This window comes from Struthio camelus, chromosome 24 (genome assembly GCF_040807025.1).
Source record: "Struthio camelus isolate bStrCam1 chromosome 24, bStrCam1.hap1, whole genome shotgun sequence".
Lineage (NCBI taxonomy): Eukaryota > Metazoa > Chordata > Aves > Struthioniformes > Struthionidae > Struthio > Struthio camelus.
This window is the reverse complement of record NC_090965.1, coordinates 5,108,089-5,134,841: the sequence shown is the minus strand read 5'-3', so window position 1 is coordinate 5,134,841 and position 26,753 is coordinate 5,108,089. Positions and strand designations below refer to the sequence as shown.

The window sequence follows — 26,753 nt, the reverse complement described above, 5'->3', positions numbered from 1 at the left end:
TAAAAAAAAAAAAAAAGAGAAACTGTTCCTAAGTAGAAAACATCTGTGATCGCAAGTCAGTCTTTTTTTGGCTACTTGTTTTTCTTCCTCTTCCTCCCCCTCTCTTCAAAGGACTTCTCATGAGGCAAGGTACAGGGGCGGCTCCGCTGCCCGGCCCCCTCCGCCCCTCGCGCCCCCCGCCTGGCCCAGGGGGCCCCTAGTCCTTGACCAACTTGTAGACGTGGTGCTGGGCGCCGTGCTCGCTGGTGGAGACCTCGAAAACGAAGGCTATGCAGAGCAAGGTTTCCTGGGTATCCCTGTTCGTAACAACCTGCGAGAGAGCGCCAGAGCCGCGTTAGGAGAGGGCGACGCCGACGGGGAGCGGGTGTTATTTTTTGGGGTGGGGAGGGTTGTATCGCCCTGGGCGCAGTCGCTGTATTTGCACCATCAAAATTTGCTGTCTACCCTAAAATGCCCCAGGGTCAGCCAACTGCTAAAGGTGCCGGGAGGACTTTGGGTTTGATCGAAGGGTGCGTTCAAAGCTCTTTATGCACCCGAGGGACGGTTCCCAGTGCTTTACGCCTACTTTGGTCACCTCCATCTATCCCACGTGCCTTTGTTGCAACGTCTCATGCCAAATGTGAGGTTGGAGATGGCCCCCTCCTCAAAATCGGGCCTCGTTTGCGTTAACTGTCACGGGGGGGGAGCAGAGGGCGGTGAAGGAGAAAGGAAAGGAGGTACCTGCAGGATGGTGAAATTCTCCAGGACGCTGTTCATCATGTACTTCTCCGGGAGGTGCTTGAGTTTGTGGATGAAGTTGATCATGTACTCGCACATGGGAGATCGATGGATTCGGTAGACGAACCGGCCGTTCTCCAGCCGCGCGTACTCTGTCTGCGAGGGACAGCAAGGTGGTGAGGCAGCCGCCCCGGGAACGGGCGATGGCCAAGGGCAGCGCAGCACGGGCGCAGTGCGCCTGACGCGCTCCTCCAGGATGGCATGGAAATACTGCAGGAGACAGGCTCACGCCATGGGGGAGCCACCCAGGACATCTTGGAGATGCCTTCTTTGCTCCACTCAGGGAGATATCATGGCCCAGGGAAGATATTACAGAACAGCTGAGGGTGGAAGAGACCTCTGGAGATCATCTAATCCAACCCCCTTGCTCAAGCAGGGTCACCTACAGCATGTTGCCCAGGTTCCTGGGGCAGCAACTCACAGCCAGGTGATATAGCAGCTCATGTGCAGGCCTGGGCATGGTACCCAGGTGTCCTGTTCTGGGCTTTTATCCTTCCCACACTGCCCTGGGACCCATGGGAGACCCGATTCCCACCTTTCCATGATGCTCAGGAGTGGCAGGACTCACCTCCACTTTCTCCACCACCTGCTTTCCAAAGGAGCACACCTTGGTGGAGACCGTGATGGTCATATTCTCTGCACTGCTATACTGGCTGCTGACACCGTAGAAAGTCCCCGGTCCGTCCTGGATAGTGCTGTTCAGATCCGCCTGGCGTGCCAGAAAGGAGGGATAAAGAGCCTGTTACAAGTGGGTGCACCAAGCTCCTGCCGGGGACACGCGTGGGGTGCCCCAGCCTGCAACGAGCCACGTCCCGGGAGAAGGTACAGCTGTTCGATGCCCGCGGCTCAAAGACCAGCCCTTGCACCCCGGCCAGGGACCTTACCCAGAACTTGACGAGGAAGAAGGAGTTCTGGGGCCCTCGCTCGTAGAGCTCCTTGAGGCCACCTTTCTTCTCCGGGAACTTGTCATAGATCTGGCGGATATCTACGGCCTCCAGCAGAGGATCGCTGTACGATGGGTTCGTCTGGCCGATGTGCACAAAGAGGTGTTTGCTATACTGTAAGGGGTGGAGGGGAAAGAGATGGGTTAGCCGCACGCGAGAGCAAGGCCACAGCGCTGGAGGAGCGTGGTGACCCGACGCGTCCTCCAGCGTCCCTCCAGCCTTGCCGTCACCCCACAGCTCCTACGGGCGCTTTTGCTTTTAGATGCTCAACGCTACCAAGCGTAAGGATGGCGACCTGCCAGATTTGCCCCGTCTCCTGGCCCAGATGAGCTCTCGCCAGGCAGCAGAGCGGGGTTGGGGACGGCGACAGGGCTCTCACCGTTTCGGCGTCCCGTGGCACCTCCATGAACGCGGAGTACTCGAGGAGCCGGAGCTTGGCAGAGGCGATGGTGCGGTCCTGCCAGACGGGCACGGCCGAGGCGGCTGGTGGGAGCGGAGCCAAGGGCTCATAACCTGGAAGGGCGGCACGGGGAGCAGCCGTGAGCCGGGGCCAAGTGGAAAAGCTCGGCTTTCCTTAACTTCCCACTCCACCCTCCTACATCTCCCAGGACAGCTACTTTCCCACGGGGGGCTGTTTTGTAGCCAAAACATGGCACGTGCTGGTCCTGCTCCTCGGCAGAAAGAATAAGTTGGGCCGCGGTTCCCCCCTGGGAGAAGGGGTCCAGCTCCCAAAGCAGAGCTAAGCGGGGCTCTTGTCCAGGTTTAAGCACAGCCTTTTATCCTGGCAGGGTTGGGAAGGGGACCCGGGTGGGAGGGTGGCACGGGAAAGAGCGAACGAAGCTACCCCAGGGTGGCCCCGGCACCGCTTTGGGGTGCAAAGAGTTGCCTGCAGCACGGCAAGGGCAGCACTTACTGGCTAGTGACGGAGGCATGGGTGGCTGGATGGGGTAAGCTGGTTGTGCAAACGGTTTAATGCTGAAAAACAGAGGGCGGCGTTAGGTGAACGAGGAGCTCGTCTCTCCAGCCCTGCGCCGAGGGCAAGGCGCTGCCAAACGCTGGGCAGCCCCAGCTACGGAGGTGGGGGGTCTCGGTACTCACTCCTGAGAGGGTCCAGGCTGTCCTGGGATCGGCCCACTCCAAAACTGGGGGAAAAGAGCACAGGGAAGAGAGTCAGGAGCTTGCATCGCGCCATGGCGCGAGGGCCCCGGCCCGAGTCCTTCCTCCCACCTGCATCTTCCTCCAGGAAACGCGGCTGCCCCCCGTGCCACCTCCATGGCCCCGGAGCTGGCGACCCCCCTCCCCAGCAGTGATTTGAGCCCCCCACCCTGGGCGTCCCCGGGCAGGGGGCACCCGGAGCCGCCGTCCCCTGCCCGGCAGCGAGCCCTCACCCTGGGGGCAGCAGAGAAGACAGCCTGAGGAAGAGGAGGAGGGGGACTGAGCTTGTTCTGCAGGACGCTGGCCGACACGATCTGAGCGGAGGACATGGAAGCCATGCTCTGCAGAGCCTTATCCTTCGAGACCTGGTCCTAAGCGGGGAGAAAAGAGGGGAGAGGAGAGATACGGAGGTTACACCGGGAGCCGGACAGACTGACGGACACGGACTGGCACCCCCTGAATCCGAGCGGTCCCCGCGGGTTTTACAAAGCACGGAGCTAGCGGTGCAGCCCAGCAAAGGGACCGGGGCGGGCGAGCGGACCCATAAAACACACCCGTATTAACCCGTCAACCTTGCAAAAGGTGGTCGGGCACAAGCCGTCAGGCGTGAGGGTTCGTGCACCGTCGGAAAAGATGGTCCCTGCTCCGGGCCGGACACCCAGAGGTTTAGTGCCTCTGCGGGAAGGGGGCAAGGAGCAACGGGGAAATAAAGGCATTGCAAACACAAAGTCAACTTACCAAGTTCATGGCCTGTATGCAAAAGAAAGGAAAGGACACGGTTAGAGCATCGTGGGAGCAGCAGCGTCGCCCGCCGCCCCCCAGCTACACACGCGCCACCCTGTCACCGGGGCCCGATTTGGGGGAACGACTGCCCTCTCGACCCGGCTGCTTCGTGCATCCTCGTGCCTGCAGCCTGGGCCGTCCCCGCGCGCCAGCGGGAAACCTGGCGGAGGGGCCGGGACCGAAGCCTGGCAGCGCTGCCGGGGACCACCCAGAGACAGGGCAGAGCCGGCGCCGGCGGGCGAAACGCCCTCTGCGGCACGTGCCAGCGAAGGCGGGGGACGAGCTGCGGCGCCGGCGGGGAGCGTGCGCGGCCACGTGCCGCGGCAGCCGGGTGGCAAAACGGCAGCGCGCCCCGGGGCGAGGGGACGCTGGCTAAGGAAACCGCCCTGGCTCTTTTAGGGAGCCCAGCCTCTTCGCTGCCTTTTTCGTGTCCTTTCCCATGCACCTTTCCCATGCACCGGGCCCTCAAAAATTTCCAACCAGGAGGTGGAAATAAAGGGGCGAGCGGGCTCCTGCCGCGCTGGGAGCCTGGGAAGGCGACGTGCATCCCCAGCGGCACATCCCGGCTGTCACCGAGGTGCCACCGGGCTATTCGCACAAACTCCCCTACAGACACCTGAAGGAAGCATCTGGGCACAAAACCTCTCCTAAACTGTCTACGCATTTATATAAGAGACGGGACTCAAAAGCACTGATTTTTTTTTTCTTTTGCCGGGCAGCTCATCTCCCCAGGACCATTGGGGCATTGAGGTCCTGCCCGGGGCAGGGGCGTTCCTCCAGCTGCCCCATGCACACGTGCATGCCGATACCAGCCTCCAACCCCTTGTTTTCCCTCAAGGATCAATCGGTTAATTTATTTTTGCCTGGGGCACAGCAGGACCGTGCATTTTAAAGATCAATGGCGTTTGCTGGCAGGGCGGGGAATACCAGAGCTCTGCAAGCAGGAGCACGCCACTGAGGACTAACAGCTCAACGGCACGTGACTGCATCTTAAAAAAAAAAAAAATGCTCACGCAAGGGAGTTTCAGTCCCATAGGGTAAGCAGTGCTGCACTGGGTGAGAGCAGAGGTCTGTCAAATCCAAGATTTGCCTCCAAAAATGGCTGTGAAATGACATTTTACGTCCAGGCCGTGCTGCTTGCAGTGATCTCTCCCTCCCGGCTTCCCGCAGGCAGCGGCTGCAGGATGTCCTGGGCTGGGAACAGCACCAAGATAGCCATCGCTGGCCTTTGTCCCCTTCAACCTGCCCCTTTCGGGGTTCATTGGTGGCTTTGGCTTCCCCAATATCCTGCAGCAGCAAGCTGCATCCCTTAGTTGTGTGCGGTGCAAAGAGACCTTCCCGGGCCCTTCCTCACCGGGCTGCTCCCAGTCGCTCCGGCTGCCCCTCATCCAAGTTGGGACCAGTTTTGAAGACTTACAACCCCAGGCGAGGCTCCCAAAATAGTTTCGGGTGCCCTCTCCCGGCTTCTCGTAGCAAATCAGCCAGGGCGGAGGAACGGCCCCTCCTGGCGCCCCGGTCACGCGTGGTGCTGGGCGCCGGCATCCCTGCCCACCGGGACTTGCCAAGCCTTGGGGACTGACCAAACCGTGCCAAAAAGGTGCTGGGAGGGGTGACTTTGTGGCCATAGTGAATGGAGGAGGCTAAAAAACTTTTAGGGCTCCTGAATCCTCTGCAAGGTGAAGGGAAGCAGGTCCTGTCCGGAAGCAGCCTAGGCGATGCTCCCAGATAACGGTGCTGGGACGGAGTCAGGAGCATCGCGGCTGCCCGGCCCGCGGGATGCGGAGGGGTTCGGTCCCTTCGGAGGCATCTCCAAACCTGCCCGCGCCCTCCCTCGTCCTCCCACCGCCCCCATCACAAAACCGAGAACGGTGGAAAGCGGTTACGGAAAGGTTAGTCGATCTCCAGTTAAAAGAGGGAAGGACAGAAAGAGAAGCCAACCAGAGAAGAGAGGACGCTCCAGTTTTTCCTCGCTCGGCTCCCTTGGCCCCTGGAACCGCGGCCTTTCCCGGGACGGTGCCGGGCGCCCGGGCGTCCCGCACGACCTCCGCCGCTGCAGCCCAGCACCGAGCATCTCCCCGCAGGGACCCCCGGCACCTCGCTGCTTCTGCCCGCGTGCCCCCGGCTCGAGGCACGAGCGGGGCCGGGCGCCAGGGCTCGGGCTGGCGGCGTCCGGGCTCTCGGCCACCCTGGCTTTGACGGGGGCCGTGCCAGCCCCTCTGCACCCGGTGCTACCTGGGCTCCTCGCTCGGGACCGGGCTGAGCTTCTGCTTGCTCTGGGGTTGGCGCTTCCATCTCCTGGGAGCAACCCTGGCAGCCCAGAAGAGCGGGGAAACCCTCGTACGGCACGTGAGTCGGGGCAGGGAGGGCTTAAACCCTCATTTTAACAGGGCTGAGTCCTCATCCGGGCAAAGGGAGGGTATTGCAGCACGCCAAGGACGGCCCAGGGCTGTCCCGGGGCAGAGGGAAGGGGGTGCCGGCTCTGGCAGCCTCCCCGGCAGGCCTTGCCCGCTAGAGCATCCCGCCACGTTTCTCCCCGGTCGCCCCGGTCCCTCCCCGCAAAGACGCCGCTAGACAACGTCTGGTTCCAGGAGCAAAGGGAGGCGGAAGAAAAGACATAAAAAGGCGAGAAAGCGGCACACCACAGAGCTGAGTGCGTTAGTCGTCAGCGCGGCCAAGGCGGGAGCGGGGCGAGAGGCGAGGAAGCTGCGGGGGGGGGCGCGTACCTTCAGCTTGGACTGAATCTCGCGAGATTTCCGTCGGGCTAGAACCTGCAAGTGGCTAGAGACCTGCAGAGAGAAAAGCAGAAGGAGAGGGAAAACAGCAGAGCCGTCAACCAGAGGAAAAGAGAGGAAGGAGAGGGGGCTGCCCATGCTCATCAAAACACCGCCACGAACGCATGGGCAGGGGCTCCAACGTACCTTGATGCCAACCTGGTACTCCCGCACCTTCTTCCGAGCTAGAACCTGTATGTGGCTGGACACCTAGAGCCCGCCAAGCCATTCAAAAAGGAAAACACAGAGAGAATGAAGACATGTTCCTGCACCGCCCCGAGAGCGCGCCGGGGCAGAGACGCGCGGCGCGGGGGGGGCGCGCAGGGCCGGCAGGGCCTCCGGGACCGGCCGATGCTCCTGGAGACGCCGACGGTGCTGCAGCTCGGGGCGGCCCGCCGGCGGAGCTAGAGGGAGAGAAAGGGGGACCCCCCCGCGCCGACCCGCGGCGGGTGCGAACCGGCGGCCCGGCGTCGCGCCGGCGAAGGGCAGGCGCCCTGCGACGCACCAAGAAGCTTCTGCAATCGGCGGCTCCGCGTTTAGCATCTCTCGGGGCTTCGGAAAAGGCAGCCAGCCCTTGCCTCGCGAGGGCGCAGGCTGTTTCTCTCCAAGAGCCGGCTCTGAGGATACAGCCTGGCTCTTTTTGGGCGCCCCAGGGGTTACGCCAGCACCCCACGTCTGCTCTGGCCCCGCGGCCGCAGCGGGACAGCTGGTCCCAAGGAAGATACAGCGGGGACCAGCCCGTTCCCCGCAAGGGTCTTACTGATTTTGCAAGGTTTAAGAGGTGGGAAAGGCAGGCAGAGGTTTTCTTCTCTAGGCCCCTGCAAGGACAGGGTCCATACAAAAAGCGGCTGATTTCCAGACGGCCGGCAAACGCGCAGTGTGCTCCCTGGGGACCAGCCACCCCGAGGGACTCTGCGCCCGCCGGGACGCGGGGCCCTTCTCGGCGAGCTCCCGCCCGGGGACAGCACGGCGCAGCCGCGCACAGGGAGGCAGCCGAGTCCCTCCGCTCCCTTCGAGCGCCGCTTCCGCCCAGTCCTGCCCCTGCCAGAGTTTTGCCGGGGGTCCAGGTAAAGCTTTTAGGCAGAAATAAAGCCCTGCTCAGTGCTAGTCCGACGCAAAGTCTGCGGCCAGCTCGGGTTGAGCCAGATGCCTCCCATCTCTCAGCCTCTCTGAAATGCCGCTTCGGTCCCTCTCTGCAACATCAGTCCTGGAAGGATTTTCTCCTCCCTATGGGATGCGAGTATCCCAATCCTGCCCGGCAGGGACTCGAGGCAGCGCCGACACAGCCGGGAACCGACCCATCGCCCCCAAAGCCATCCGTCCCGCCGCGAGCGAGATGCAGCAGCCTCGCAACATCCTTTTGGGATACAGCACGCGTACCCCGGCTCCGTTAGCCGGGCTCTTTCCCCAAGCGGGCATAAGGCGGAGGGGAGGGAAGAGCCACCGGACGTGTTATAAACGGGCAGGTCACGTCAAGGGCTGCGGGGAATTGCTCCCGTCCCCGTCCGGTCTCCGGCACGAGGATGCGGCAAGGGTGCGCAGCCGGGATGGATGCGACCCTGATCACGCCGGGCAACAGCGGGAACGGCCGCCACCTTGCACCAACGCTCCCTGCACCGCCGGCCTCCTTGCCCGCGCGCCCTCGATCCCAAGCTCCCAAAACCAGGTGGCCGGCACGGCCAAAACCTGGCGGGGCGGCAGGCTTGGGGCAGGGGCTCCCTGCTGCCCGCGACCCACCGCCCCTCCGGCTCCAACGGGGACGGCTTGGATTCAGCCCAGGGATTTGGGGAGCACCTTCCCCACGGGGTCCGGCACAAGCAGCATAATGCCGCTCTCCCTGTCCCGGTTCGATAAGGAGCAGGGGTGGGAAAGGTCTCTCGATCCAGGTGGAGAAGGGATGGGCACACGCACGTACCCGCTTAGATGGAGATTTCAAGCACCAGAGCCGCGAGTCTGGCTCCGTTACAGAGAAAGAGAAAAACCCTCCAGGGCTCAGGCTGAGGACAAAACTGCTTAAGTTTGGGCCTGGATACGCTCCGAGCGAGCTGCGCAAAAGGCAAGGTTGCTCCGTGAGCCGAGGTCTCCAAGCCCAAAGGGGACGACCTGCAGGAGCCCCGGTCGCGGCCCCGGCCGATCCTTGATGTCCGGCCCGGGCAGAAGCTGTTCCCGCGGGAGAGCATCCTTCCCGCAGCAGAGACGTCCGACCGCGGCAGGGCCGGCTCGAGGCCGCCCCGAATTTCAGGCGTTCCCAGACCGGGCTGGGACCGAACACCCTTCTGGGGGTAAATCTGCCAAATCAGACCAACTCCTGGGGTAAGATCCCTCCTTGCACAGAGCGGGCGAGGACGAAGGCTGGAGGACGAGGGGTCCTCGCCGACAGCCCTCGCTGCGGTGGCTCCAGCGCGACGGGACGCACAGCGAGGACAGCCGCAAACACGCTCCCCGCGGACCCCGCCGCGGCCTTACCTGGTACCCCCCCTCCCGAAACCCGGCTCCAGGCCAGCTCCCAACAGACAGACCCCCCCCCACCAGATAAGGAAGCCAGAGCGAGGTCCTCACCTGCTTTCTCGTCCGTGTTTTCCCCGTCCGCAGCTTGATGTACCTGGCTATCAATTCGTTGCGACCTGGGCGAGAGAGAAAGCCAACGTCAACGGCGAGGAACCGCGGCCAGGAGCCCGAAAGCCGCCCCGGCCGCGGACGGACGCACCGTCCGGCCCCGTCCTCGCCCAACGCCGGCGGGGTCTTGCTCAACCCAACCCGCTGACGCCGGTCCCTAACGAAGCCGGGCCTTAACGAAGGAGGCTCTGCCGGGAGATGGCGCTGCCATGACAGCTGTCACGCCAGAGGGGACAAGGCGGTGGCCGGAGGGGACAAGGCGGTGGCAGCGGCTCCCACCTGGCGGCTCCCACCCCGCTGCGGGCTGGTGGCACCGCGGGCGGTAACGGGGTGCTGGGAGGGGGGCAGGCAGGAGCTGGGGGCCTCCCCAAACGCCAGCTCCTGGATACCCCCCCCCAAAACGCCGTCACGGCCGGGGCGGACGCTTGCAGCGGCGAGGGACGAATTAAAGAAAAAAAATCAACTCCCTCCCTGCAGCGCTTCCCACGGGGTCCAGGCTGGAGTTCGGGTCCCCCCCCCGGCCCCCCGCTAGCGTTTGCAGCCATGCTGGCCTTTCCACCAGTATTTCCTAACGTCCTGGGCCTAATTCGAAGCAGAAGTGCTTTTTGCGCCACATTTTACGGGCCAGCTGTGGCCAATCTGCGCTCCAACGTCAGAGCAGCTGGGAGCTTTCTTCTCCCGGCCCCCGGCCCCGGCCCCGGCCCCCCCCCGCCGCCGCCGCCGCCTCGCCCCCCGCGCACGGGGGCGGCCCCGGCACGCCAGATTTATTTTAATGGACCAGATGGTCGCGGTTGGAACTTGTCGAAATGCCCTTGGAGCGGGTTTCGGCTTGGGGGAAAGGAAAAAAAAAAAAAAACCAAAAAAAAAAAAGCCCAAAAAATAAAATAAAAAAAAAATAACCCCCACCTTGGGCTGGCCCCCGGCCCCGGAGCAACTGGGCGCTGCGGGTGGGGGACGGTGCGGAGGGGCCGCCCCAGCGGCGCGGGAACGGACAGGGCCAGGTGGCACGCGGGGGGGGCCGGCGGCGGCCCCGGGGGCGAGCAGCGGCCCCCCCCCGGCCGGCAGCCCCGGCGGGCTCCCTTCTCAGCCCGGCTCGCGCTTCGCCCCGGGTTTTCACGGCGGGTGGGTGACCCCCGGCGGTGGCCCCCCCGGCACCGATGCCCCCCCCCTCCCCGGGTCCCGGTCCCCGGGGACGGCGAGGTGCACGGCGCCCGGCTGGCCGGCGCGGGGCACACCGGCGCGGACCCGTGCGCGCCCCATCCTCCCTCGCCGCCGGTGCCCGCACGCTGCCGGGGCCCCGTGATTCACCCGGGGCTGTGCCATAGCCTCCGAGAGGGCACGTCCTCCTCCAAATTACCACATTCCCCAAATTCCTCTCCCCTGACACCACCACGTGAACCAGTTGGACGGCTCTGTTAAAAATAACCCAGCGGGACCAGGCGGCGGCCAATGAGCGGCCCGAGCAAGGTCCCGGCGTCCACCTGCTCCCCTCCGCCGCGCCCCGGCTCGGCAGCCCCTGCCCACCCCCGCGCCCACCCCCCAGGCCCCAGGAAAACGCCTTCGGCGGCAGCGGGTGCCCCGCGTTTGCACGGCCCGACTGGGTGGTTTGGGGTTTTTTTTGTTTTTTTTTTTGGTTTTTTTTTGTCCTCGCGGGATGCTGGGTGCATCCGCCACCCCGGCCGGGTTCGGGCACTCGGGGCAGCTCGGCAGCGGCAAACGGGTGCCGCGGGGCACCCCGGGGGTGCCGGGCAGCACCCTTCCCGCGGCGGCGGGGGGGACGCTGCCGCTCGGGTGCCCCAGGTGCCACCGCCAGCCCCCAGCGCTACCCGGGTCGCTGCAGGGGCGCCCAGCCGGCGCGGCCTTTGCAAAGCCGCAAGGGGTAAAGGGGTGGTGGGGGGGGGGGAAGCGGGGGGCGGTTTGCTCCGGAGCCCGCTCGGGCCGGCAGAGGCGCCGGGGATGGCCGCGACGGCCCGCAGCCCGCCGGAGGGAGGCCCCGCGGCCTTGGCGGCGCGGAGCGGCGTTCGGCAGCCGCGCGGGGCTGCTGGGAGACGAAAGGCGATGGTGGAGTTTGGGGTGGGGGGGGGGGGGGATTGGGGGGGGAGCTGCTGTCTCTTTAAGCAGCTGCCAGATGTCTCCGAAAGGCTGGAAAAACCGGTCTGCGCGCCGGGGTGTGCTGAGCGGAGGCCAGGCTCCCAGCGGCACTTCAGCTATTCCTGGAGAAATCCAAAAAATGCGCCCGCTCGGGAAGCCCTGCGCTTGCCTCGGCCGCCAGCCCCGCAGCCCCGGCCCGGGGGGCCCGGCCAGCGCCCGGCGCGGGGGGACGGCGGCGCCGCTGGCCCCGGAGCGTCGGCCACGGCCCCGGCGGGGAGCGGAGGGGCCGGCGGATGCTGGGGACGGAGGCAGAGCGGCAGGCCGGTCCCCGGGGCGGCTCTCGGCCCCTCTCTGCGGTCACCTCGGAGGCCGCCGGCCCCGGGCTGCCACACCACGGGAGCAGGGACGGGACAGCCGGCCCCGCTCCCCCTCCTGGCACCCCCGGTTATGCCCATCCGGCGTTTCCAGCGGGACCCCCGGCTGGACGTCACCTTGCCGGCGGGCCGGGGCCGAGCCCCAAAGGCACCGCGCGGCTGAGCCACCCGCCTCGGGCATCGCTGCGCAGGAGGGACGGGGCACGGCCCGACCCGTCCTCTTCCTCCTCCTCCTCCCCGCTGCCCACAGCCAGCAGGACGGAGGCGTTTGGGGAAAACAAGGCTGCTGGAAAGCAGGCTGAGTCCTCGCACACTCGTGTCACGCTGACCGCTTCGCAGAGCGGGGGGCAGCCCCCGAAACCACCGCCGGGAGAGGCTCCGCCAGGCGACGGGGAGCCGGCGGCCCCCGACTCCGACCTCGGCCCAACCGCTAGGGCTGGCGGGGCCAAAGCCGCCGTTCGGAAAGGCACAATCGGGAGCGGGGCCGGAGGAGGCCCGGGGAGCAGAAGGAAGCGTTTTGTTTACGGCCCGCGCGAGGCCGGGGCGGCCGCTTTTCACGCCCAAGCCCGGGCGTCGGGGAAGGGGGAGGTCCCCGCGCTCCCGCTCCCTGCCCGCCGGCTTCGCCAAACCAGTCGGTCCGGCAGGGCCGAGAGGGAGAGAGACACGGGGAGGGAGGGAGCGAGAGCTGGGGGCAGAGGGAGGGGACGGCCCGGGCACGGCCGGCCGGCGAGGGGCTCCGGGGACGCGGGACCGGCACGGGGCTCTCGCGCCTCCCGCTCTGCGCCGCCGGGGACCGGGCCGAGGCGTCCGTCCTCCCCATCACTCACCGTACATCTTGCCCTCGTCGGAGAGGATGATTTTCCGCCGGCCGCAGGGCGGGTAGATGGCCAGCGCCTCCTGGAAGCTCTGCTCGATGTCCGGACTCCACACGCCTTCGGCGTCGTTGTCCAGACTCTTGTCCATGCCGTCCTGGCCATCTTCCCGCCCCTCCCCGGGGCTGCCGCTGGCGTTCCAGCTGTTGGACGCTATGGTGCTGGCTGCTCTGGGCTCCGAGCCCGAGCCCCCCACCGACACGCGACAACCTGCCGGCAGAGAGAGGCCGCCCGTTAGACCCGCTGCCGCCCGGCGCGTCCCCCCCCCGGCGCGCGCCCCGCCATCCCCGCACAGTTCGCGTCCGCCCAAGAGATGCCACCAAGCCTTCCTCGGGCACGCGGCCATCCTCTTCCCAGCCCGGATGCGGCAGGGTCAACAAGCCTCCGTCCGGCTGGGAAAATCGGGCTGCGATAGAGCCCAGCCTGGGTTTGGGTAGGATATGGCCAGATTCGGGTAGCGTACAGCCCAGCCCAGGTTTGGGTAAGGCTTAACCCCAGTTGGGTAGCACGCAGCCCAGCCCAGACACAGCTTCGGCCGGAAGAGGCCCGGACCGGCTCTGCCGGGACACGCGGGGCGCGACGCTCGGTGGCCTCGGGGCACCGGCCGGCCCCGGCTCCCGAGCCGCCCGGACTCGAAGGCGCTGCCTGGGAGAGCTCGGCGGCTCCGACGCCGTCCGCTTTAATGGGAACCAGGTGTCCGGAGGCCTGGGGCAGCCCTACGCCCGGCACCGGGCTGGCCCGTCCGACGCCTCTTTGGAGAAAGCCGCAGAGGGGTGGGAGGGGGGGGGAAAAAAGATGCTCGGCGGGAGCCCGGCGAGCGCCCCGGCCCCGGGAGACCTCCGACTTTCTCCTTGCCCCCGGCCGTCCCTCTCTCCTCCGCTTCCCCCTTTCCCGCCCGGCTCCCAGAGCAGCGTTTTGCAATAACATGTTTGGCGGCAGCTGCCGGCGGTGGGGAGCTGAGAGGTGTCTCCCTTCGCCGAGACGCTTCCCGGACGGGCTGGGAGTGTACAAAGGTCTCCAGTACAGACATCTCCTTTTAAAGGAACTGCAGCAACCCGCTGGCTCAAGTGCGCCGCGAGGCTTTTTTTTTTTTTTTTTTAAAAAGAAATCCCCCCCCCACCACCACCCCGGCCCATCTCTGAGCCCCGTGATGTCAGCCTCTCCCCCCCCCCGGTCCCTGCCCCCCTTCCCTTCCCTTCCCGGCCCGGCTCTCCCCCCTCTCGCCAAGCGCCGTGGCCAAATAAGGAGAACTGGATTGTAGGAGCGAGCCAGCGAGCCGGGGGGGAGGGATGGAGGCCGCGCGGTGCCGGCCGGGCCGCGCGGCACCCCGAGCCCCCCGGCGCCGAAAAGCGGGTCGGCGGGCAAAGCGGAGCGATTTCCAAAGGGGTTTTCCGAGGTGCCGGAGGAGGCGAAGGCGCCAGCACCCGGCACCTTCCCGGCTGAGCGGCCGCCCGGGCGCCGCGGGAAAACGCCGGCGCCCCGCAGCCCCCGACCCCCTGCCTCCGCCGGGACATCGCCGGGGGTTTTTTTTGTTTTTTTTTTGGGGGGGGGGGTGAGCGGGGCCGAAGCCGCGGCGGGACGGGCGCAGCCAGGGCGAGAGCGGCCGCGGGTCGCCGTCCCCGCGCCGGGCGCCTTCGCCCCAGGGCTTGCACCCGCCGGCAGGGAAACCCCGGCTGCAACACGCGGAGCCGTTTCGGGGCAGAAGGGAGGCAGGGCGAAGCCGAGGCCCCGGCCAAGGTGCGAGGAAGAAACTCCTCCTTCGCTAAACCTGCTTTTTGCCAGGCGCAGGGATTTTATTTCCTGCAGGGAGGGTGCAGGCGAGCGGCAAGTCCCGGCTTTGACGCAAAGCGCGGGCCACGAACGCAGCGCTCCACCCAGCCCTTACAAAACAGCAACAACGGGAGCAATTAGGAAACCAGCACGGCTGGACCGTCCCCGTCTCCGGAGGTATCAGCCTGCCCGACCTGATCCGGGCAGGGAGGAGACCGGGCCCTGGTGCAAAACATGTTCTCGCCGGCCGGCCCCTGGCTCCCCGGGGCGGCGGGAGGAAGCCCCCGGCCGCGGGGGGAAAAAAAGCCACGAAGGCGGCTAGCCCGGCTCCGGCCGCCCCGCTTCCCCGTGGCCGGCCGAGGCGGCGAGAGCCTCCCCAGGCGCAGCAGGGAGCCCGCGGGAGACCGTGCACAAAAATAACCCCCCCCCCCCATCCGAAGCCAAGAGCTTCGGCCGAGGGTGCGAGAGCCGGGGGGTGGTGGGGTGTGCAGGGGGGACCCGGCTGCAAGGGGAGGCCGGCAAGCGGCACGGCAGGAGAGGGGCCGAGCACGGCCGGGGCTGCCGCGGGAGCCGAGCATCGCGCTGGAGCGGCCGGGCCGGAGCGCAGCGGCGAGCAGAGCCGCAGCGAAACGGGGAGGGAAACCGCAAACCGGCTTCCCGGCCGCCCCCGCGGAGCCCCGGGGCGAGCCGGCTCTCCTTCCTCCCCCCCCCCCAACCCCGGACCCCACGGCGAAAGGATAAAAGTTCACCGGCAAGCCCGGGCAGGACGGGCGCAGCGCGGCGCTCAGCCTCCCACCTGCGCCCAACAAGAAGCTGCGGCGAGCAGCCCGGGCGGCACCTCCCCGCCGCCCGCTCCGGGCAGGGGGGAGACGCGCGAGGCCCCCCCCCTCCTCGGCGCCGATGCTGCGCCGCTGGGACCCCCGGGAACGCAAACCTGTCCCCGCTGCCCGGAGCCGCCTCGGCTTGCCCGCTCCTCCGCGCTCGCTCTGCGGAGATAAGCGGCCGGGAAGGAGCCGGCGGCGAAGGCGAGAGGGAAAGCCGGGCCTCGGCGCGGTACCCGGCGGGTGGCGATGCTCGGCCGGGGCGGGGGGGGAGCCGCGCAAAAATCAGTGCCGGGGACGGGCACGGGACGGAGGGCTCCCGCCGGGGGGTGTTTATAGCAGGCAGGGAGGGAGGGCGTCCGGCTGCCCAGTCTGCGCGTCCGGCGCGGCCGTCCGTCCGCCCGTCCGTCCGCCGGGCCGCGCGAGAAAATCCCGCCGGCGGGAGACGAGCGCCGGGCCGCCGGCGAGGATAAACCAGCGGCGAGCGGGGGGGGGGGGGTCCTCCCCGGCTGCTCCGAGCATCCTCGCAGGACCCCCCGTCCCGTCCCATACAGCTGCCGGGGCGCGGGAAGGGATGGCCGCCCCGGCTCCCGCGCGGCCCGGCCGGGCATCTCTCCGTCGAGCAGGCTCAGCCGCGCGCGGCGCTGGCGAAGCACAGGCACCTCCCGCCCGCCCGCGAGCGGCGCCGCGGCCCGCCGCCGGCCCCGCGCTCCCCGCGACATCGGCCTGACTAATTTCCTTTCCTCTATCGCTTCCTGTCCTTTCCGGCTTGGCGCGCAGCTCAGGAAGCAATCGGAGCGGGGAAACCGCAGGAGGCCACGTGGCAGCATCCCGCCGGGGCGCTGCCCAGGGCACGGGGCGCCCGCCGGCCCCGCTCTCTCCCACCCCGCCGCCCGACCCGCCGCTCGAACCCCCCGCCCCGAAGCCAGCGCCGCGCGTGTCCCCCATCACCGGGCACGGCGCCGGCGCCAGCCTTAACCCAGCGATGCTCGGAGGCCGGCGCGGGGCCGCTGCCTCCAACCGGAGCACAATTCGTCCTCGTATAGGCGGGGGGGGACAGGGAGAAGGGAAGGGTCTGGAGCGAACCCCCCGGCCGGAGGGCGCGGGATGCTCCCGCCGGACCAACCCCGCTGTCCCCCGGCGGGGCGGGAGAGCTGCCGGGCGAAGGAGCGAGACGTTTCCGCCCGGGCGCCGGGGCCCGCGGGGGACAGCAGGGGACGGTCACCTCGAGGCGGCCCCGCTCGAGGCCGGCCGCCCCGGTGGAACGAGGCGTTTCAGCCAGCCGCGCGTGCCGGCGTGCATCCCGCCTTCCTCCCCGGAGCAGGAGGAGGAGGAGGAGGAAGGCTGCGGTGCCTTTCACACCCGCCCCCGGCCCCCTCCACCCCTGCGAAACCCAAGGCCGCCCGGGGAGCAGCTGCACCCGCGGCCCCCGAGGGGCGCCCGCCGCCGGGGGCCGGCGCTACCGCCCGGCGGCCGGAAGGAGGAGGGAGCCGGGCGCCGAGGCCCTGCCATCCCCGCCGCCCCCCCAACCCCTTGGCGATTCACTCCCAGCAAGGGATATTTAGGTTTATTATTACTTGACGGCGGGTCGGCTGCTTTCCCGAAGCCCGGCCTGCCTTGAGGCCGCCCAAACTCGTGCCACGCATGAGCCGGGGAGCGGGCGGCGCGGCAGCCGCCCCGGCTGCCCGAGCCGAGGGGCTCGGGGCGGCACGGCGGGGGGAATTAGGGAGCGCCCGGCTCTCGCCGCTAATAAAACCCACTGCTCGCTGGGGCCGGGGCGGCGGGGGGGGGGGGCTTTTTTCCCCGAAATACGGCTTGCCTAAGCCGGGGGGAAGCGGTGAGCGGCTGCCTGGGGCGGGCGGGGGGGGGCCGGGCGGCCGGGCCGGGCGCGAGCTGGCACGAGAGCGGCAGCCCATCCTCCACCCGCGGCGCGCCGCTCCGGCTCCGTAAACTTTGAACATCTTCCGGAGAGAGAAGTTAGCGGCGATTGTGAACAGCTGGATCTAATTTTTTTATGAGGAGCGCGGAGGAGACGGGCGCGAGCGGAGGATAAGGCCGGGCGCTGGCGGGCGAGCATCCCAACGCCTCCGCGCCCTCCCCGCCGGCACCGCCTGGCCCGCGGGCGAACCGAGGCCCGGAGCGGCGACGGGTCGGACCTCGTCACCCACCGGAGCACCCGAACCGGGAGCCCGGGGGTCCCGGCTCGGCGGCGGGACGGCGCTCCCTATAAATCTCGGTTGCGGATGGCGAGCGCGAGACGTCCCTCCTGCCGGTCGCTTCCTGCTCGGCTCTGCCCGGCTCCTAAAATTAGATCCAGCTCTGCCGTCCCGTCCCCGTCCCCCCGCTGCAAGACGAGGGGAGCTCTGCCAACACACGCTCCAGCTTTGTATCGATTCTCCCGGGGGCGAAGGGGACGATCCGGCCTCCTCGACCGCTCGCACCTCGCCTACAACCCCGGAGCCACCTGCGAGCAAACTTTTCCGGCTATTATTAATTATTATTATTATTAGAGGGCTGGAGCCAGCCCGCTGCGGACGCGCGCCGAAGCCGCCTCCGAAGAGGACGGCCGCGGAGCAGCCCCGCGTCGCCTTCGGCCGGCTGAGACCTGGCGCTTCTCGTGACGCACGCCCCCGCCGCTCGGCTCCGGCTCACCCGGCCCCTCGCGGGCAGCACGAGGCCGGGGGCGGAGGGGCGGCCTCCGAAGATGCGCGTCCCGTCGTGGCCTCCGGGAGGGCACCGGGATTGGGGGGGGGTGATTCCTTCCCGTCCCACCCTCGCCCGGCCCCGGCGGGGGGCGCGAGCAGCGCCTGCCCCAGCGGCGCCGCGGGTCGCGGCCGCGTCGCTTCGGGCCAGCCGACGTTGCCCGGGCCGCGGCCGGAGGCCGAGCGGCGCCGCGGGAGAGGGCTTGCGACGGGGGGCGGACGGGCGCCCAGCACGCGGCTCCCGCGTTACGCGCCGGTACCACCGAAGCGCCCGTCGTCACCTGCCCTCGCTCAGCCCTCGGCGTTGCGCCCGGGGGGGGGGGGGGCCGCCCGCGACCGCGGCGGGACCCAACACCCACGCGCCTCCTCGCTCCCTCGGAGCGACGCCTCCTCTTCGGGCACGCCGGAAAAATATCCCCCCCCCCACCCCGCCACCCGCCGGTGCGGCCAACCCTCCCGGGAGGGTCAGCTCCGCATCGATGATAAAAAGCGGTTTAGTGTCCCGTCGACGGCTCCGCCGGGCCCAGCGGCGTCCGAGGTGGTACAAACAACGCGGCCATTCATTAGAGGCTCTAGAGGCTCAGCCTCGCAACCGTCCTCAAGGTTTCCGCGAGGAGCGGGGGGGAAAAATAGAGAGAAAAGTTCCTAGAGGTGATAAACTTTTTTTGGGGGTAGCAACCGTCCTGCCTGCTGTTCGGGCGGCAGGAGCCCGAGCCCGAACCCCCGGGAGGCCTCGACCCCGGCCTCCGTCTCCGCTCTTCACCTCCGCTCCCCAGGTAGGAAGGAAGGAGGCAGGAAAAAGCCCAAATCTCCAGGCGCCCGGCGTCGCTCGGGCCGGGCGACTCGCCGCCTTCGAAGGGTTACGGCCCTCGCGCAACGCGGCCGAGCCAGCCGCCCTCCAAGGGTTAGGAAGAGTCGGGTCGGCGCCAGCGTCGGAAGGAGGGCGGCCCCGGAGCCGGGCGGCCGCGGGGAGCCGGCACCCCCGGGCTCAGGCGGACGGGGCCGCCGGCACCTCGCCGGGACGGGGACGCTCGCCACCGACCCCGTTCCCGCTTTGCCGGCCAGTGACCTTGGGAAGCGGCGAGCCCTCAAATGGCCTTTGCCTCCCCGTCCCGACGGCGGCGAGGGAGGCCGCGGAGGCCCCCCGCGCGCCGCTGCCGGCCGGCGCGAAATCCCTGACTCACGGCGCGCACGTCCCCGCGGGAAAGCGATAGGAGGGGAGGAAGGCCGCCGGAGCCCAAAAATACACCGTCGCGCCTGCCACCAGGAGATTATCGCTCTCGCCCCGGGGACGGCGCCGGGGGGGGGGGGGGGGGGGACCGGCGGCCCGTCCCCGGCTCGCCCCGCCGCCCGCCCCGTTTGCCCCTCGCGAATTGGGGGCACCCCGCCGGTTTCCTCCCCCGCGGGACGGCGGCTTCGCCCGCGGCGGCGCAAGGGCTCGGCCAGCGTTTCCCTTCGGAAGCAGGGGAGGAAAAAAATAAATAAATCGAGCAAATAAGAAACAACAGAGCGAGCCCGGCAACGCGGCCGTACAAAATAAAAATAATAACAAGCATAATAAAGGTGACGCACCGCGGAAGATTACGCGTCTAATTGCTGCCGCGCTCGCCGAGCAGGGCGCGGGCACGGCGCTGGCAGCGGGACGCAGGCGGCGGCGGCGGCGGCGGCGGCGCCCCGAGCCCCCCGCGCAGCGGCCCCGGGCGCTTCGGCCGCCGCCTTCGCGCTTCGGGCCGGCCCGGCGGGAGCGGACGAGGCGGTTTATATAACGCGCCGTGCCCGCCGCCGACGGACGGCCCGCATCGCGCACAAGGCCTCTTTGTAACCCCGTAGCCCGCCACCGCCGCCTCCAACACCCCTAGAGATACAAAGTACAAGGAGGAGGGAGGAAATAAATATACATATATATATATATATATACATAAAAATTAGGCCACGGTCTTAAAAAGCCAAGCGGCGAGGCCACGCAAAGCAGCCCGGCAGCGCTCGCGGGCGCCGGCCGGGGGCTGAACCGGGAACATTTGGGAGCGGGGCCGCCCGGGCTCCCCCCGACGGGGCGGCCGGCAGCGCCCGGGGTTTGGGGGGGGGGGTCGGGGGCGCTGCCGGCCGCCGAGGCCCGGGCTCCTCCGCGGAGCAAGGGGACGGGGGGGAGCAGCGAGGGCTGCCCCCATGTCCCCCCCCCCGCCACCCGCCCGACGCCTCCGCGACGGGGCGGCCGCAGGCCGGGAGGAAGGAGGAGGGGAAGGGCGGCGGGAGGCTGCTCGGCAGCTTTTTCGCGGCGAAAGGGGGCCGCGGGCGCTTACCTGCTCCGCGCTGCGGAGGGCTGGGCCGGCGGCGGGGCCGGGGCCGGCGGCGGGGCCGGCGGCGGGGCCGGACCGGGGGAGGGCGGCAGGAATGCGGGGAGCGCGGCTGGCTCCGGAGTCCGCGCACGGAGCCAGGCGCAGCGACGGGAAAGTTTATGCAAGGGAGGAGCAGAAAAGTTGGGAGTCAATCAGGAGGCGGCGGGGCCGGGCCGGCGCTGCCCGTCCGCCCGCCCTCCGGCGGCCCTGCCTCCCGCCGGCCCCGGCCCCGGCCCCGGCCCCGGCCCCGGCCCCGGCCCCGGCCCCGGCCCCGGCCCCGGCGGCACCCGGCGCTGGGGGCCCCGGCGAGCCAGGCGAGGGCTCGCCCGCCCCGCGAAAGGCGGCGTGCCGGCCCCCCCCGGCGGGGCTGCCCCGCACGCCGGCTCTCAGGGCACCCTTGGAGCCCGGCTCGGCTCGGCCCCGGCTCCGGCAGCGCCCTCTAGGAGCCTTCCTCCCCCTGCTCCTCATCCTCCTCGTCCTGCCCGCAGGTTCTCCCCCTTCCACCACCCCCCCGGCTGGACGCCACCCTGGTCTTGAGGTTGTTCCTGCCTCATCCGCGCTCCCCAGTGTGCCAACCTCCCCCTCGGCGCCATCCTCGTGCCGTCATCCCCCTCCGCACACCCTCATCCCCCTCATCTCCCTGCATGCACCCTTGTCCCCATCTTCATGCCTTCATCCCCCTCCGCACACCCTCATCCCCCTCATCCCCCTGCTCGCACCCTCGGCCCCATCCTCGTGCCTTCATCCCCCTCCGCACACCCTCATCCCCCTCCTCATCTCCCTGCATGCACCCTTGTCCCCATCTTCATGCCTTCATCCCCCTCCGCACACCCTCATCCTCCTCCTCATCCCCCTGCACACACCCTTGTCCCCATCCTCATGCCTTCATCCCCCTCCGCACACCCTCATCCCCCTCCTCATCCCCCTGCTCGCACCCTCGGCCCCATCCTTGTGCCTTCATCCCCCTCCGCACACCCTCATCTCCCTCCTCATCCCCCTGCTCGCACCCTCGGCCCCATCCTTGTGCCTTCATCCCCCTCCGCACACCCTCATCCCCCTCATCTCCCTGCATGCACCCTTGTCCCCATCTTCATGCCTTCATCCCCCTCCGCACACCCTCATCCCCCTCCTCATCCCCCTGCATACACCCTTGTCCCCATCCTTGTGCCTTCATCCCCCTCCGCACACCCTCATCTCCCTCCTCATCCCCCTGCTCGCACCCTCGGCCCCATCCTTGTGCCTTCATCCCCCTCTGCACACCCTCATCTCCCTCTTCATCCCCCTGCACACACCCTCACCCCATCCTCATGCCTTCATCCCTCTCCACACACCCTCGTCCCCATCCTCATCCCTATCCTCACACCCTCGTCCCCTTCCAGGCACCCTCATCCCCATGCTCAAGGCCTCAGCCCCCTCCACACACCCTCATCTCCCTCCTCATCCCCCCCTGCACACCCTTGTCCCCATCCTCGTGCCTTCATCCCCCTCCGCACACCCTCATCCCCCTGCACGTACCCTCGGCCCATCCTCGTGCCTTCATCCCCCTCCGCACACCCTCATCCCCCTCCTCATCTCCCTGCACGCACCCTCGGCCCCATCCTCGTGCCTTCATCCCCCTCCGCATACCCTCATCCCCCTCCTCATCTCCCTGCACTCACCCTCACCCCCATCCTCATGCCTCCATCCCGCTCCGCACACCCTCATCTCCCTCCTCATCCCCCCCTGCACACCCTCACCCCCATCCTCGTGCCTTCCTCCCTCTGCGCACGCCCTCGTCCCCATCCTCATCCCTATCCTCACACCCTCACCCCCTTCCATGCACCCTCATCCCCATCCTGATGCCTTCATCCCCCTCCTCGCACCCTCATCCCCCTCCACACACCCGCACCCCACCAGCTTGCATATTCTCCGTCTCTCCCAGACGCCGGCCCTGTCCCGCGGTACCCAGGAAGGGGATTTAAGCCCACGCAGTTTTGATTTCCTCAGGGAAAACCAGCTAGGAGCAAGGCCGCGGTCATTTCCTATGACTGAGCCCATGGGTGGTAACGCGCTAAGCCGCAGCCGGCCGATCGCATGCGATCCTCTGGCCGCGGCCCAGCCGGAGCGCCGGGAAACGCGGCCCAGGACGGGTGGCAAGCGTGGCAGAAACGCGGGCCCCGACGGGGTCGGCCACGCGCGTCGTCCCGCTGGGCTCCGCGCGGCTCCCTGCGCGCCGCGACCCCGGCTGCCACGGGCTGTGCCGCGGGAGAAGGAACTACTGCAGGCAGCGGGAGCCGGTTCCTCCTGGCGCTGCTGCTCGGATTGGGGATGCTCTTGGGTTCCCGGCTGGGCAGCTGCCTCCCGGCCCTCGCCGAAACACGGTTTTCTAATTTTCATGCCGAGCTCCGTCCTATTCAAGCGTTTCGGGACAAGACAGCCAACGCTGCAGCCTCCAAAGCGCCGAGCTGCCCGGCATCCAGCACGTTCAGCAATCTCGTATGATTAATAAAGCAGCATCACATTCTTCCACCCTTGGCCTGGTGCTACCCGTACGAATCTGGCCCGAGAACTGCAGCAAAATGGCTGCTATTCTCCAAGGGCCCTTCGGCGCGTTCGTTACTCATCCCTTACTTGGGCAAAAATGACATTGACTTCTCCTGGAGATGACAGACTTAATTGAGTTCAATAGGAGTTTAGGCTGAGTAAGGCATGAGCAAACAAGCGTGCGTTAGGCCGTGAATAAAAGGCTGATCTGCAGATGTTCAGGAGCGCATGTAAGGCTGCGCAGGGGAGTAACAACGGGGTTGCCGCTGCGCGGCGCGTTACGTGCGCGCGCGGGATCAGCCTTGGGTTCGGTTACGGCCGCCGCTCCGACCGCCTGCGATGCTGGGATTAACTTATTCGGGAGCGCGGCGACTCGAGCCCAGCTCCTGGTTTGGCGGTTTGTTTCAGTCCTGCCTATGAATTTTTTTTTTTTCCCCCCTCCTTCAGAAGTCCGTAATCCTCGCTTCTGCTATTCTTTGTCCATTGGTGGGAACAGCGACTTCCTTTCCCAAATTACAATATAAAAGAGCTGCAAGCGGCAACGCCATAAATAATATTTTCTTAGGGCCAGAACATCCAAGGCTAGGCAGCAAACCAAGAACAGCTACAACACTGTAAAACTCCAACACTTCTCCAGAATAGATTCACTAATTAAAAAATGATTCCTTTTTTAAAAGCAGTCGAAAAATATTGGCTTTCCCGTTATTGCTGCTCCCATTATTAGCCTTCCCTGCTAAGCCACAGCCCGGAGCTCAGCACGGCTTATCAAAAAGGCCTGTGCTTTCTCCAATAAAAAAAAAGTCTTTGAAATAAACACATGGGGAGGAAAAGGGGAGAGAAAAACACACTGTCACAATCGCTTCTTTAATTAATTAATGTATCGCCACTTCAAAGCGCTGGCCCGAGAGCCCCAGAGGCAGGGTTCCCGCAAGGAGCGCGCGGACCGACAGACGGCGCGCGCCGAGCCCCGCGGCGCCGGCGCGGGGGGACGGGCTCTGCCCAAAGGCGCGATGGGCGAAGGACCCCGCGCCTCGACGCTCGCCCCGGCGGAGCCGGCCGGAGCGGGATCCCGCACCTCGCATCGGCACCTTTCCCCATTCTCGGAGCTGGACGCCGTAGCCCGGCAATCCCTCGGGAACGCCGGCAAGCGGGCGCCGGGAGAGCCGACGGCGGCCGGGGAGCGCCGTGGGCCCTTTCGAGGACGCGGCACTCGGCGTCGGAGGTGTGATGGGTTTTGGGTTGTTTTTTTTTTCCCCCCCCTCGGATCCGTTGCTTATAGCTGGCTTTGCACAAATAAAAAGCATTTCCCAGGGGGCTCCCTGGACAAACCGACGCCAGCTGCCTCCGGCCGCCGGCCACGCGTGGGGACGGCGCGCGCGAGCCTCGCGGCTCCGCCGGGGGTTAAATCCATCCCCGCGCCGCCAGCCTGCGCTGCGCAGCCTCCCTAACTTGCAGCTTAGAAAGCCTCAAAGTCTCCCGCTGTCCCTCCACCTAGGGGTAACCATCATCCTCCGGGACTGAGAAAACCTTTCCCGGAGGAAGAGCCAGACTTCGGGCTCGACGCAAGTCGATAAGGTTCCTTCTCTTTTTTGATCTTTTCTTGCAGCAAACATTCCTCTCCCGCCCACGCACGCGTCCCCATCCTCGCTCATTGGCCTGCCCGCGCATCCGTCACACTTTCCGTAGTCCAAAGTGGATGCACATTGCGAAGGCTTCAGTTCTTCTTCTCCTCTGGTGCTAACAGCCAGCACAAACAAAAGGCCCAAATAGCTCTTGCCCTATTCAATTGTTTTCGTTTGTTTCTCGTGCTGCAGTTGGTTTGGGTTAGGAGGATTTGCGTAGCTGGTTTGGGGTAGGCTGCCGATGCTGGGATTGCTGTAGGCTGCGTGCGTGCGTCTTGCTCGCGTTGTTCGTACGGTAGCCTCGCTCCTTCAGGTGCTTCTTTTTGGAGGCGCCTTTCAGCGGATGCGGCTTTTTGCTCTGTTTGGCTGCTGTCGCTCAAGCCACGGTGCACCGGCGGCGGACCGGGAATCCTGGGGGCGGCATGGCAGACAGCAGGGGGCAAAACTGAGAAGTTTTGGGCGGCTGGAAGGACAGGACCCGAGAGACCGATGGCTCGCGTCCCCCCGAGCCGCCCAGCCGAGGGGAGCTCGGGCTTCGACCTACGCACGCGCAGAGCCTGCAGAGACCTCGGCAAGTCCTCGAGCCAAAACCCTCCTCTTTCCCTGCGCTTTGGCGTTTCTGCTTCCACTGGTGCACAGGAAATCAAGACAAGTGCGAATAAAGGCAGCCCTCAAACATTGGCTGATCCTTTCCCAATTCCAAACAGATGTGTGCTTCCCAGCTGGATTTGGGCTGAAAGCTCTTGCTTTTCCCACATTTGTTGGCCATACCTAACCAGGAGATTCTGGCCTTAAACCGCAGGGTCTGTCTGTCCTTTTAACTCACAAGCCAGGATCTGATCTCACCCCAGGGCAAGTCCTGTGCAGTCCTGGTCTCCTTGGGGCGTTCGAGTGAATCCTTCCTGGTCCGGAGGTCCCAGCTTTCCAGCTTCAACAAGGCTGGCTGCTTCCAGCTGCCCAAAACACAACCATCCGTGCATGAATCACAGAGTCCGGATCAGCGCGGCTTTCGGAAAAGGCTCAGCCGAGGTCTGAAGAGCCACCAGAAGCCAGCGGCGCAGATGTTGGCCAATGGTTGGCGCCTGCCGCCCCGGCTCCCTGCAAGCTGTCTCCTCTCCTCAGGCCGAGACAGGACCACCATCTCCCCACATGTGTGACGCTGTCCCCGTCACGTCCCCACGGTCCCGGGGTTAACAGAGGGGTGCAAGAGCCTTGTCCCACTCCCAGGTTGGCTTGATGTGAACGGATGGCCTGGAGAGCCTGCTGGCGTCCAGAAGCTTGAGCTGCGTGGCTTGAGTCACAGCAGCGAGAGGAGACAGCCCCAAACGGGTACAACCCTCCACCCGTCTTCGGAGCCGGGGTAGTTTCCCACCTTTTGCCCAGCGGGGCAGCGGCGTTGTGACACCGGCCGGCGAGGACGAGCATCGCTCTTGCACAACCACGTCCATCGCATCGGCTTCCTGCCCCTCAGCCTCTCTGCTCCCGTCTCCTTTCACGGCACCTGTTTGGGACCCTCAGTTCTCCCCCGGAGGTGGGGGAGCCCTGTCTGCGTCCGGGGAAGGGGACCCCAAACTGCGCCACGAGCCCCCGGGGTCAGCCCAGGAGGTAACCATTAGGAGAAGCATCAACAGGGAGTCAGGACCCGTCTTTTGGGGTGCTTTGACGTGTCCTTACGTTCCTCATCACCGAGTTCATGAGAGGTTTGGGGCTGGCAGCCGGATGCCGGCCCCACGGGGAGGGATCGTGCGGGGAAAAGAGGGGACCAGGCTGCTCGGAGCCCCTCGAGCTCCCCCCGGGCTCCAGCATCCCGGCCGGACTGACGATTCGTCGCGCACCTTCGCAACCCGAGTCACGGGGCGGCAGCTCCTGCTCGACACCCCCCCGGCGCCCGGCGCGGAGAGGAGGGCGCGGGGCTGCCGCGGGAAGCGCCGCGGGGCCCCGGGGCGGCGAGGCGGGGGGCCGGCAGCGTGACTCAGTGCCGCCGCCGCACCTCGTGAGTCACCCGGGTGCTTCCTGCTGCACCCTGAGCTTCCCGCGAGGTCCCTCCTGGCCGGAGCCACCCAGCCCTGGCCGCTGCCCCCCGCGTCCACCCTGCCTCCCGGGGCGCCCCGGCCGAAGCGTGTCGTGGGGCTCCACAACCCACCCCCTTCCCTAAAAAAAAAAAAAAGGCCGCGAGCACGCTCGGTGCTGGGCGGGTGCAAACGCCGGTGGGGCTCGGCGCCTGCTGCCCTTGTTTTGGGGGCTACGAGCAGCAGCGGCGCCCGCGCCGGCGGCTCTGCCACGAAGTCTCCTGCCCGGAGGTCCCCGACCTCGGGCAGAGCTCGGCCGCGGGTGCTTTGGGCGCGCGCCGCGGCGGGGCGAGAGAGCGCAAAGCGGAGCGGGTGCAACAAAGTACAAAACCGAATCTAAAAAAAAAAAAAAAAAGAAAGAAAGAAAGAAAAAAAAAGAAAAGAAGAAAGAAAAAAAAAGAAAGGAAGAAAAGGACGTGTTTCCAGGATTCGCTTCCAACAACCGTCGCAAAGGGATGCACTCAGGATAACAGTCAGCCTCATCCGCTAAATACAGCCCGGGCCGGACTCTGCTTTACGCTCGAGAG

At 66.9% G+C, this 26,753-nt stretch overlaps 1 protein-coding gene across 2 annotated transcripts; it reads right to left on the bottom strand.

Moving 5' to 3' along the window:
* Positions 1 to 10: 10 nt before the first annotated feature.
* On the bottom strand, positions 11 to 20,106 carry TEAD3 (TEA domain transcription factor 3). Of its 2 annotated transcripts, XM_068917992.1 has the most exons (14): positions 19,977 to 20,106; positions 12,339 to 12,593; positions 8,990 to 9,054; positions 6,578 to 6,640; positions 6,383 to 6,445; positions 3,615 to 3,626; positions 3,110 to 3,247; positions 2,820 to 2,863; positions 2,635 to 2,696; positions 2,101 to 2,234; positions 1,662 to 1,835; positions 1,346 to 1,486; positions 721 to 873; positions 11 to 310 (listed from the first exon to the last, which is right to left on the bottom strand). In XM_068917992.1, the coding sequence occupies exons 2-14, from the start codon at positions 12,472 to 12,474 to the stop codon at positions 197 to 199; spliced, it is 1,299 nt and encodes a 432-aa protein (XP_068774093.1). In that variant the 5' UTR covers positions 12,475 to 12,593; positions 19,977 to 20,106; the 3' UTR covers positions 11 to 196. The 2 variants fall into 2 exon arrangements, with proteins under 2 accessions (XP_068774093.1, XP_068774094.1); XM_068917993.1 differs by lacking the exon at positions 6,578 to 6,640 and having other exon boundaries at positions 12 to 310.
* Between the last annotated feature and the right edge of the window lie 6,647 nt (positions 20,107 to 26,753).

Bases quoted from the DNA above. Each gene is read 5' to 3' on its own strand.
- TEAD3 (XM_068917992.1), bottom strand. From the start codon at position 12,474: ATGGACAAGAGTCTGGACAACGACGCCGAAGGCGTGTGGAGTCCGGAC. The intron at 2,697-2,819 runs GTGAGTACCGAG...TCTGTTTTTCAG, and splicing joins CAGCCTGGACCCTCTCAGGA to CATTAAACCGTTTGCACAAC. The intron at 311-720 runs GTACCTCCTTTC...GCTCTCTCGCAG, and splicing joins AGAATTTCACCATCCTGCAG to GTTGTTACGAACAGGGATAC.